The 12986-nt window shown below is 41.2% G+C and overlaps 1 protein-coding gene across 1 annotated transcript in view; it reads right to left on the bottom strand.

The window, feature by feature from the left end:
* fras1 (Fraser extracellular matrix complex subunit 1) overlaps positions 1-12986 on the bottom strand; it is a 274524-nt gene that overhangs the window by 38421 nt on the left and 223117 nt on the right. The window contains 4 exon segments of the mRNA XM_053325459.1: positions 3754-3867; positions 6058-6285; positions 7415-7555; positions 9285-9298. Of these exon segments, the coding sequence (XP_053181434.1) occupies positions 3754-3867; positions 6058-6285; positions 7415-7555; positions 9285-9298 (497 nt within the window).

The raw sequence follows: 12986 nt of genomic DNA, 5'->3' as shown, positions 1-12986 counted from the left end.
CTTTCCTCCCTTCCATCCTCCTCTCCTTCCTTCTTCCTCCTTTCCATCCTTCCTTCCTCCCTTCTTTCCTTCCTCCCTCCTTTCCTTCCTTCCTCCCTCCTCTCTTCCATCCTTGACTCGAGGACAACAGGAGAGTTAAACTAGAATTAATGGTCCAGCTATGATTAATGAAGGTGTTTTCTGCCTGTAATGAGGCCTAATAAAGATATAAATTGAGTTCTATAGATATAATTTGTCTGTAGAGATTTTCCAAGCAAACATTTACAGACACAGAGATTCATATTTGGGTGTAATCTTGAGTTAAACCCGTCTGAAGCATTTTATTTCACTAAAGAGAAACTCTGCTGCTGCTTTCATCTCTTTCAGTCTGCATGTTTTTAAACTCTGTATCTTAATATAATTGCAATTGAGGTCAATCTCAATCATTTCCAAGAGTTTAATAGAGGTTTGAATTAATTCATTATTTTAAAAATGAGCAACTTTTATCATTTTTCTTCATTTTCTGGGCATCATAACATCGTATATACTACCCTATGTTCATGTTTTCAAGACTTTAATAAAGGTTTGAATGAAGGGAATTAATTAAAATGAGCATTTGTTGATTTTTATAATGACATATTTATACATTCTTACTAATTTTCATCATTTTCTGAGCCTCAAATGTCGATACCAGTCCTTAAAACTAAGAAATATACACTACTCTATGTTCAAATAGAAATAATTTAGTCCTAAATATATATATATATATATATATATATTTCATAGGGAAACAGACACTATGTTTTTTAAATGTCACTTACTATGTATTAATATTGTTATTATTATTATTTCTCATGTTTAACCCTCCTGTTGTCCTTGAGTCAAGGAAGGAAGGGAGGAAGAATGAAGGAAAGGAGGAAGGAAGGGAGGAAAGGAGTATGGAAGGAAAGGAAGAAGGAAGGAAGGCAGGGAGGAAAGAAGGAAGGAAGGTAGGGAGGAAAGAAGGAAGGGAGGAAGGAAAGGAAAGGAAGGAAGGAAGGAAGGTAGGGAGGGAGGAAAAAAGGAACAGTCAAAACAGACGGGATGAATTTGATGATACGAAGGTTAAGGACTTTTTTTTATTTTCTTTTTTAAAATAGGGTTCCTTGAATGTTTTTATGTAGCTTATTTGTTGTACTGTTATTGTAATTTTTTACCTTTTATCTTTAATTTATCTATAATATGTCCATGTTTATTTAGGAATATGTAGAATATGCAACTCGCCTGCCTCATTGACTACTTATATTGTTTCTATGTATAGTTGTATTTGTCACTTTTAGCCCAAGACAAATTTCCTTCAGGACAATAAAGTTAATCTTATCTTAAAATTTGTTTTAGTTTAGTAGTTAGAAGCAGGAGAAGAAGAAGAAGGAGAAGGAGAAGTAGGAGAAGAAGAAGAAGAAGAAGAAGAAGAAGAAGAATAAAAAGAAGAAGAAGAAACCAATGCATACTGCAATATTTAATATAAAGATGTTGAGTTCATGCAGCAGTGGTTTGGTGCAGCTGTTAGAAGCAGATTCAGGAGTTTTATAATAATTTTAACTGCTTTCCCTCAGTGATAATACATTCAGGACTTAATTACCTGCAGCGTTAACTCAGCACAGACTCAGGATTAATGGACAGAAGTGACATTTTTACAGTTCAAACAGCAGCAGCTTATATTGTGCTGACGTGTTTCAACCAGCAGGGGGAGCAAGTAAATTACACACTGAGAACAAACAGTGACACAGCTTTCTCCTCTTTAGTACTGCTGTCAGTGAAAAACACACATTTAACCCTCCTGTTGTCCTCGAGTCAAGGAAGGAAGGGAGGAAGGAAGGAAGGAAAGATGGAAGGATAGAAGGAAAGGAGGAAGGAAGGATGGAAAGATGGAAGGATGGAAGGAAAGGAGGAAGGAAGGATGGAAGGGAGGAAGAAAGAAGCAAAGGAGGGAGGGAGGAAAGAAAGCTGGAATGATGAAAGGGAGGAAAAAGGAAGGAAAGACGGAAGGAAGGATGGAAGGGAGTAAGAAAGAGGGAAGGAAGGAAGCAAAGGACGGAGGAAGGATGGAAGGGAGGAAGGAAGGAAGGAAGGAAGGAAGGACAGATGGACAGATGGACGGAAAGGAGGAAAGAAGGATGGAAGGGAGGAAGAAAGAAGCAAAGGAGGGAGGGAGGAAGGAAGGAAAGAAAGGAAGGAAAGATGGAAGGAAGGAAGGAAGGACGGAAGGACGGAAGGAAAGCTGGAAGGATGAAAGGGAGGAAGAAGGAAGGAAGGAAGAAGCAAAGGAAGGATGAAAGGGAGGAAGAAGGAAGGAAAGGAGGTAGGAAGGATGGAAGGGAGTAAGAAAGAGGGAAGGAAGGGAGGAAGGAAAGGAAGGAAGGACAGAGGAAAGAAGGAAGGAATGAAGGAAGGAAGGAAGGAAGGAAGGAAACACGAAAGAGGGAAGGAAGGGAGGAAGGAAAGGAAGGAAGGAAAGGAAGGAAGGAAGGAAGAGTGAAAGCAGACAGGGTGAATTTGAGGACGACAGGAAGGTTAAAAAGTGTTCCTGTGAGACGAGGCTCAGGATTCCTCTCGGAGTCATTATTAGAAAAATAATGAGTTTCTCAAGAGTAGTTTCCTGCTCATTGTTTCCTTTCTGTCTGCAACCTTTTCAGTGAGAGTGGAGAACAGGAGGGAGGTAAGTATTGAATTAGGAAGAGAAAAAAAGTCCTTTCTCACTTCCTTCACAGTTATTAACCCTTACATACTGCTCAGGTTACATTAGACACATTTTAATTTGAAGACTTCTCCTAAAATGGCCCCAAAATGGCCCAATATACTTTTTTTTATAGGTGCTACATATTTTAGTCCATTGAGGCTGTTCTGGGTCAAATTTGAGCCGTACCCCAAATGTCTTTTATTTTGAAATTTGATGACTTTTCCTAAAGTGGCTCAAAAATGCAAAATGAAAATATTAAATTAATTTTAATTAATTAAATTAATTAAAATGTTATACTTTTGTAAAGGTGCTATACTCCTTTCCTTCCTTCCTTCCTTCCTTCCTTCCTTCCTTCCTTCCTTCCTTCCTTCCTTCCTCCCTCCCTTCCTCCCTCCCTCCTCACTCCTTTCCTTCCTTCCTTTCTTCCTTCCTTCCTTCCTTCCTCCCTCCCTCCTTACTCCTTTCCTTCCTTCCATCCTTCCTTCCCTCCTCCCTCCCTCCTTACTCCTTTCCTTCCTTCCATCCTTCCTTCCTTCCTTCCTTCCTTCCTCCCTCCTTACTCCTTTCCTTCCTTCCTCCCTCCCTCCCTCCCTCCCTCCCTCCCTCCCTCCCTCCCTCCCTCCCTCCCTTCCTTCCTTCCTTCCTCCCTCCCTCCTTACTCCTTTCCTTTTTCATGAAAAGCTCATGTTCGTTAACCTGCAGATTGTGTATGGATGCACGAGGAGTGTAAGCGGATCGATGGATAGATGATCTAATGGAAGTGTAGGTGGATGGATGAACTGACGCACATTGACAGCTGGGTTAATGGACGGACAGATGGACAGAGCAGTGATCACATTTATTGATCAGTCAGATCGAGTATTGATGCTTTCTAAACACATCTGTGGTTCAAAATTTGGTATAGACACTTTTTATGAGGAGATTCTTAGAGCGACGGTGTTGAATATGAGCAGTATGTGATGGTTAAACGTCACCATGAAACAAAAGCAAAGACTGAAGGAGCGTACTGGAAGATGTTTAGGTAGGAAGTGAGACTTTAATAAGAAGACTCGTACCTTGTTGTCCATGTACTCCAACCACTGCAGCCCCAAGTTGGTCACAATACGCGGGGTGCCATCGTCAACCGGCAGAATATCGATCTTGAACTTCTGCGGAGCGGCTGTTACGATCTGCAAAAAGAAGAGTTGTGACATTTAGATAAGTTCAAAGACTCTGTGTGAGTGATGGTTTTCACACCTTTAGCCATTCCTGATATTCAATGGTTTGGTTTTTATTGAGTCTGTCTTTCGGATTGTCAAACTCATTTTCAACACGTGGGCCGATTTTGGCCCACGGGCCGCATGTTTGCCACCCCTGCTTTAAATGGAAAGGAGTTGCTCACAGCGTTGAAATACCACGTTTGAAACATTCAACAGCAACATCTGGCTGCACAAACAGCATCCTGGATATGATGGGGTGACGCTTAGACTTTGAACCTTTTGAACACTTTCCACACTGATGCAATGAAAAGAAAAACTCTCCTAATACAAGTGTCAAAAAAAAAGAAAGAAAGTGATAACCCTTTTACCCTCTTATTGATTCGTCCTCCCTTCCAAACAATGACGGCAGGCTAAATCCGATAAACTCCTCCGATATTACAGTTCTTTTTTTTTGTGTCCGAGGGAATACAGAAAGAGCAGCCTGTCATCGCATATAGACGCTGCTAAGGCCAACTTTGACATGTGCCATTTGAGAGATGTGTTCATCCAAAAGGAGCGTTATATGAGCTCATGCATTATTTAATCACGGGGCAGCTCTAGCTCTTCCTTTCTTCCTCCCTTCCTCCCTTCCTTCCTTCCTTCCTTCCTTCCTCCCTTCCTTCCTTCCTTCCTTCCTTCCCTCCGGTCTTCTCTTCTTTCTTATCCCTCTTTTCCACCCTTCTGTCTGTCCTTCCTACCTTCCTTTCTCCCTTCCTTCTTGTCTTCTTTTCCTTCCTTCCTTCCTTCATTCCTTCCAGTCTTCTCTTCCTTCCAACTGTCTTCTCTTCCCTTCCTCCCTCCTTTCCTTCCCTCCCGTAGACGGCTCCTCTAGCTGTAGCACTATGCTTTGAAGTGGCCTCCTGTAGTAAACCTACCGCCGCCCAGTTTCCTTCTTCCTCTTTTCCTTCCTTCCTTCCTTCCTTCTTTCCTTCCTTCCTACCTTTCTTTCTCCCTTCCTACATTTGAGAGATGTGTTCATCCAAAAGGAGCGTTATATGAGCTCATGCATTATTTAATCACGGGGCAGCTCTAGTGGGAGGAAACTCACCTCAGACCTCAAACCCCCGCCAGCGTTAATGCCACAAACCCGTCTACAGCGCCCCGAGAACACGTGTGACTATCAACCTGAATGTCTCCAGATGATGGAAAGATAATAAACGGCAGCCTGAGATGTTCATGTGTGTGTGTGTGTGTGTGTGTGTGTGTGTGTGTGTGTGAGATTGGGTGATATCAATACCTGCCTGCCGTCATTCGGTGTAATCATACTGACTATTAGTGGTGACAGGCGGTGGAGAACGGCTGAGAGCGATGGCTGGATTTGACAAGCTGAGGAGTCAATTCACCCCGAGGCTCGCTTGTAACTACCACCATAAAGCTGAAGGTAAGACACACACACACACGTAGACACACACGTAGACAGACACACACACACACGTAGACAGACACACACACACATAGACACACGCACATAGACACATGGATGGAAGAAAGGGAGGAAGGAAAGATGGAAAGAAGGAGAGAAGAAAAGAGGGAAGGAAGAAAGAAAGGAAGGAAGGACGGACAGAATGGAGGAAGGAAGGAGGGAAGAAAGGAAGGAAAGGAAGGAAGGAGGAGGAAAAGAGGGAGGAAGGAAGGAAGGAAAGGAGGAAGGAAGAAAGGAAGAAAAGACGGACAGAATGAAGGAAAGTCAGAAGGAAGAAAGGGAGGAAGGACAGAAGGAAGAAAAGTCAGAAGGAAGAAAGGGAGGAAGGAAAGATGGATGGAAGAACGGAAGAAAACACACACACACACACACACACACACACACACCGTCCCCCACCCACTGACTGACTTCATGTCTCCTCTCTACTGTCTTTAATAAAAACACAAAAATATCTGAGCAGCATTTAAAAAAAAATAGTTTTAGTTTTAATTAGTTTCTAAAGAAATGTCCCTCTGCAGGTGTGTGACTGAGCTTGGTCCTCACAATGGTAGAAATACAAGAACACACACGCACACACTCTCTGCTGATTCACCCCTCTGCATCACATAAAGGGCACACACACACACAAACACACACACACACACACCCCATCACCCCCATCACCCCATTACCCCCCCCCCCCCCCGCCCCTTCGTTACCTCCTTGCCCCCCTCCTCCACCATGAAGAGGTGGTTGGTGCTGTCGGCCACGGTGAAGGTGAAGCGGTCCTTCAGCGAGTTGGAGCCGTCGTGGTTGTAGCTGATGCGGTTCTGGTAGACGTCGTCCATGGTGAAGCTGCTGGTCTCTCGGTAGTGCTGGCCGTTGCTCGTGCGCTCGATGGTGCCGTGGCGAGGAGCCTGGACCACGCTGAAGACGATGGACTCCGCCTGGAGGAAGCAGCGTTTTTAGAGTGAAAGGATTTTGTTTTTAGTTCTTTTGCAGTCGATGTCCTGCTGCTGCCACTATTCCTCTGTTTAACCCTCCTGTCGTCCTCCCGGGTCAAATTGACCCCATCTCTTTTGACTGTTCCTTCCTTCCTTCCTTCCTTCCTTCCCTCCTTCCTTCCTTCCTTTATCTTTAATTTTTCATTCGCTCTTCCCCTCCTTCCCTCTTCCTTTGCTCCCTCCTCCTTCCATACTTCTTTCCTCCCTTCCTTCCATCCTTCCTTCCTTTCTTCTTTCCTCATTTCCTTCCTCCTTTCCTTCCTTCCTCCCTTCCTTCCTTCCCTCCTTCCTTCTCTCCTTACTTCCTTCCTCCCTCTTTACTCCTTTGCTCCCTCCCTTCCTTCCATACTTCTTTCCTCAATTCCTTCCATCCTTCCTTCTCTCCTTACTTCCTTGTTCTTTTCCTCCCTCCCTTCCTCCTTTCTCCCTCCCTTCTTTCCTTCCTCCTTTCCTTCCTTCCTTCCTTCCCTCCTTCCTCTTTTCCTCCCTCCCTCCTTACTCCTTTGCTCCCTCCCTTCCTTCCTTCCTTCTCTCCTCATTCCTTCCATGCTTCTTTGCTCCCTCCCTCCCTCCCTCCCTTCCTTCCTTCCTTCCTCCCTCCCTCCCTTCCTTCCTTCCTTCCTTGACCTGAGGACCCTTTTTGTGACCCACAGCTAATACACATTTTTATATACGTATGCAAATGTACAAATTTGACCTGTGATTATTAAAAAAAATGTAAAAATCAGCATTCATCATATTCTATAAAATCTTCTCATGGACCATAAAATAGTGATTTTGAATCTTTTAATCAAACATTTATGAATGAATGACTGACGGGGAATCTATGAATGTGAATCGGTGTAGAGAATAATTATGAGTAAGGAAATGAACAGTGTGAGAGGGTTAAAGACATTTGGGGAAATTAAAGAAATCTCTAATCACACAGAAAACGCTGCTACACGGAGAAAAGACATTTGAATAATCACAAATGTAATTTATAGAGTACACTGAGGATCAAAGATTCATTTATTGAGGTTTTTTTTTTTGGGGGGGGTGGGGGGGGTGGGGTATGTGTAGCCAGCGTCGTTACCTCAGTGTCTGCATCGGTGGCTTTCAGCTCAAATTCAGTGATGGTCTTCCTCACTCCCTCCTGGACCCTCATACCGGGGACCTGGAGCAGAGGAAGGGAGTCGTCCACCGGTTTGATGGTGATGTAGAACGTCTGGGCGACCTGGAGACAACGTAACCATGACGATATTAATATATATATCAGTTCTGATGCAATACAGACAAGCTCTTCTTCTTCTTCTCCATCATCATCATCATCATCAGTTATCACTACCAGTATCTTTATGCACGTTCCCTTCTTTCAGTGCATCTGTTTCTCATGATTTTGCAGTAATAACTTCTAAATATTAATAATGCATTAAAGATTTATATTAAAGATAAAATTAGCTGATGTTGAAACTTTCAGATAAACTGAAGGGTTAAAGGCTCCTTTATAGAAACTTTGCCTACTTCCTAAATAAAAATAAATAAAATAAAAAATAAAATACTACACTAAATTAATAACTAAATAAAATATGTATTATTATTATTATTATTTTTGTTGTTGTGTAAGAAAATAATAATAGTAGTAATAATATATACATACCAAAACTACATAATACGTAAGAAATAAAATAAATACATATTATAATGAATATAGATGCATAAATAATAAAATAATAATAATAATTTAAAAAAAAATAATAATTTGGTTATTTATTTATTTTAATATTATTATTATTATTATTATTATTAACTAAATTATTATTATTATAACTAAATTAGATATGTAATGATAGTAAAATATATAATAAATATAATCCATCAAATAAAATAATAAATAAAATAAATAAATGAATGAATAAATAAATACATAAATAGATAAATAAATAAGTAACTAAGCACATAAGTACATAAACAAATAAAGAACTAAAGAAATAAAAACAAATTAAAAAATAAATATAATGTAATATAATAAATAATAAATAAAATACTAAACAAATACTAAATACTAATAAATAAATAATAAATAAATAAATACCCTGCTTGAATGATCTAAATAATAATAATAATTTGGTTATTTATTTATTTATATATTATTATTATTATTATTATTATTATTATTAACTAAATTATTATTATAACTAAATTAGCTATGTAATGATAGTAAAATATATAATAAATATAATCCATCAAATAAAATAATAAATAAAAAAATAAATATAATGTAATAACTAAATAAAATACTTAAATACTAAATACTAAAATAAATAAATAAATAAAAACCCTGTGTGAATGATCTAAATAATAATAATAATCCTTTAGTGTGAAGTTATTTCTCTTCTCTGAGCAGAACGACCAATGCACAGAGTTTGTTTTCTTTCATCTGCTGAAGAAGAAAAGTTTCTCTGAGCTCATTTTAAAACCTACGAGCAGAATTTGTGCCGATCGTGTTCCAGTATTGAGCTCATACAGCGGAGCACACACGCTGACACGCTGACACAAAGGACTCCTCAGTGAAGTCGGAGACATCTTTTCTGCTGCTGCAGTTCAACTTTTGAAATGAAAAAAATATATTTACATATTTATAGATTCTGAATATTTCCAATGCAGGAGAAAAAAAAAGGAAAAAGGTTAATTGAAGTTTTCTTTTGTGTGTGTGTGTGTGTGTATGTGTGTGTGAGTGTGTGTGAGTGTGTGTGTATGTGTGAGTGTGAGTGTGTGTGTGTGTGTGTGTGTGTGTGTGTGTGTCTGTGTGTGTGTGTATGTGTGTGAATTTTTTTTCTTATGTCATCAAATATGACTGGAGGCCATTTTTAATGTTTCTGTCAATGTCCGCTACTAACCGAATACCTTCCAAGTTAAGCGATAGACTTTTATTTTGAAATTGTGAGTATTGAAAAGTGACTAACGGCTGGGTGATAACCTTCAAGCAAAAACCCATTTCACATCGAGTAGGTTTGGTATTACTTTCATATTTAACCTTTGTGTCGTCCTCTCGGGTCAAATTGACCCCGTCTGTTAAAACTGTTCCTTCTTTCCTTCCTTTCCTCTGTCCTTCCTTCCTGCCTCACTCCTTCTTTCCTTTCCTTTCCCTCCTCCCTCAACCCCCCCTTCTTTCCTCCTACCTTCATTCCTTCTTTATTTGCTCTGTCCTTCCTTTCTTTCTTTCCTCCCTTCATTCCTCCCTCCTTCTTTCCTTTCCTCCTTTCCTCCCTTCCTTTCCTTCTTCTTCCCTTCCTTTCCTCCTTCCCTTTCTTCTTCCTCCCTTCCTTCTTCTTCCCTTCCTTTCCTCCTTCCCTTTCTTCTTCCTCCCTTCCTTCCTCCTTTCCTTTCCTCCCTTCCCTTCATCCCTCATTCCCTTCCTTCCTTCTTCCTCCCCTCCTTCCTTCTTTCCTCTGTCCTCCTTTACTTCCTTCTTCCTCCCTTTCTTCCTCCCTTCCTTTCCTCCTTCCCTTCCTTCTTCTTCTCTTCCTTTCCTCCTTCCCTTTCTTCTTCCTCCCTTCCTCCCTCCCTTCTTCCTCCCCTCCTTTCCTTTCTTCTTCCTCCCTTCGCCCTTCCTCCCTGCTTCCCTTTCTTCCCTCCTCCTTTTCTCCCTTCTTCCTCCCTTCCTTTCTCCTTTCCTCCCTTCTTCCTCCTTTCCTTCCTTTCTCCTTCCCTTCCTTCTTCCTTCCTTGACTCGAGGACAACACGAGGGTTAAAAAAACTTTAACTTTAACACTCCTAATAAATATGTAGCGCTCGTTCCTGCAGGAAAACAAGCGAGCTGGAGAGAGAAAGAGAGGAGATGGAGAGAGAAAGAGAGGAAGCGAGAGAGTTAACCAAAAACCACTTCACAAACACTAACCACTACAGTGGACGCACAAAAGCCCTCCAACACACACACTGCAGTCAGCCAGCCGTGAAGGCCAAATGACCTTTTTCACATGTTTACTCAAGTCCTTGTGGTGCTCATTAGTCTGGATTAGCAAGGCAGATTTATGTACGAGTCCAACTGGGTTTCAGGAGGAGTGGTGGGGGGGGGGGGGGGGGGGGGTAAAAACAAAAGCTGGGGGGCCACTTTCTCTCCTCCACTCTTTAAAAAAGCTCAGATTTGATTGATATATATTTTAAAAAATTTAATAAAATCCTTTAGACTTCATCTACTGTAGATCTAAAGGGAATGAAAGGAGGGAGGAAGGGAGGAGGAAGGAAGGGAGGAAAGGAGGGAGGAAGGAAGGCAGGAAGGAAGATAGGAGGGAGAAAGGAAAAGAGGAAAGGAGGAAGGGACAGAAGAAAGAAGGAAGGGAGGAAGGAAGGAAGGAAGGAAGGAAGGAAGGAAGGAAGGAAGGAAGGAAGGAAGGAAAGGAAAGGAAGGTAAAGATGGAAGGGAATGAGGGAAGGAAGGGAATGAGGGAAGGAAGGGAGGTTTTAGGAGGAGTGGTAGGGGGGTAAAAGCAAAAGCTGGAGTGCCACTTTCTCTTTCTCTCCTCCACTCTTTAAAAAAAGCTCAGATTTGATTGATATATATTTTTAAAAAGTGATAAAATCCTTTAGACTTCATGTACTGTAGATCTAAAGGGAATGAAAGGAGGGAGGAAGGAAGGAAGGAAGGAAGGAAGGACAGGAAACGAAAGGAAAGATGGAAGGGAATGAGGGAAGGAAGGGAGGTTTTAGCATCAAGCTGAAAAACAAACAAACATACATTAACCCTCCTGTTGTCCTCGAGTCAAGGAAGGAAGGAAGGAAGGAAGGAAGGAGGGAAGGAGGGAAGGAAGGAAGGAAGGAATGAAGGAAGGAAGGGGGAGGGAGGGAGGAAGGAAGGAAGGAAGGGGGATGGAGGAAGGAAGTGAGGAAAGAGAGAGGAAGGAAAGAAAGAAGGAAGGGAAGAAAGAGAGATGGAAGGATGGAGGAAGGACAGACGGAAGGAAGGAAGGAAAGAAGGAAAGGAGGAAGGGAGGAACAGTCAAAACAGACGGGGTCAATTTGACCCGGAGGACGACACGAAGGAGAGGACCCTTTTCTTTTTTTTATGTCTCCATTTTCAAGTCTCAGTTAAAAACCTTTCTCTTAGTTTAACTAGTTTTTTTTTTGTATGTAATATCCTTCCTCTTGCTTTCTTCTTTTACAAGTGCTCTTATTTTGTAATTTAAATCACACTAAAACTAAAAAGTCGATGAAAAGAAGTAGGAGGGGGGGAATAAATAATGGCAAAGCGGTCTAAGAAGGGGGGGGGGGGCTTTATTCATGTGGAGGGGCGACCGTTGCCCTCATCATGAGAACGATGTGACACAGGCTTTCAGAGCGAGGTTATCTATTGTGACAGAAGTGCTCAAGCTTGAATAACCTACATATCTGCGCTCCCTCCTCCAACAGGGTGGTCGTTCTTTCAACAATGGATGCTTCACACCTGACACAATGTATGTAGTTAAATGGGGGAGGGGGGCGGGGGGGCGGGGGGCGGGGAGGGGGGGGGGAGTATGTTGTGTATTTCTCCCTTTTTAACCCTTACTGTTCATATTCTGATCATTCATTTTATATATTTTCTCATGGAGTCGTTCATCTGCACAACAGTACATCTTTATGAAATATTTCCTGGGAAGGAAAGGAGGAAGGAAGGGAGGAAGAAGGAAAGGAGGAAGGAGGGAAGAAGGAAGGAAAGAAGGAATGAAGGAGGAAGGAAAGGAGGAATGAAGGAGGAAGGAAAGGAGGAAGGAAGGGAGGAAGAAGGAAGGAGGGAAGAAAGGAAGGAGGAAGGACGGGAGGAAGAAGGTAGGGAAGAAGGAATGAAAGGACGGGAGGAAGAAGGAAGGAAAGGAGAGAGGAAGGAAAGGAGAGAGGAAGGAATGAAGGGAAGGAGGAATGAAGGGAGGAAGGACGGGAGGAAGAAGGAAGGAAAGGAGAGAGGAAGGAAAGGAGAGAGGAAGGAATGAAGGGAGGAAGGACGGGAGGAAGGAAGGAAAGGAAAGGAAAGGAGAAAGGACGGAGGAAGAAGGATGGAAGGAAGGTAGGAGGGAGGGAGGGAGGGAGAAAGGAAAGTGACAGTTTGTTGTGTATTTCTCCCTTTTTAACCCTTACTGTTCATATTCTGATTATTCACTTTATATATTTTCTCATGGAGTCGTTCATTCACAATCACATGACAGTATGATCTCAAGTTGACAGACATAATTATTGCTATTAACTAACTGAAAGTGAATAAATGGTATGTTTCATTATAACTATTAAAAACCATCAATCAACAGTTACGCAGCTGCACAGAAAATACATTAATTTGAATTATTTCAAAAATTATTTCAAATCGATCGATCGATCGATCTATCTATCTATCTATCTATCTATCTATCTATCTATCTATCTATCTATCTATCTATCTATCTATCTATCTATCTATCTATCTATCTATCTATCTATCTATCAATCTATCTATCTATCTATCTATCTATCTATCTATCTATCTATCTATCTATCTATCTATCTATCTATCTATCTATCTATCTATCTATCTATCTATCTATCTATCTATCTATCTATCTATCTATCTATCTATCTATCTATCTATCATCCATCCATCCATCCATCCATCCATCCATCCATCCATCCATCCATCCATCCATCCATCCATCCATCCATCC

The sequence above is a fragment of the Scomber japonicus genome, chromosome 9 (genome assembly GCF_027409825.1).
Source record: "Scomber japonicus isolate fScoJap1 chromosome 9, fScoJap1.pri, whole genome shotgun sequence".
Classification (NCBI taxonomy): Eukaryota; Metazoa; Chordata; class Actinopteri; order Scombriformes; family Scombridae; genus Scomber; species Scomber japonicus.
This window is presented reverse-complemented; position numbering and strand designations above follow the sequence as displayed.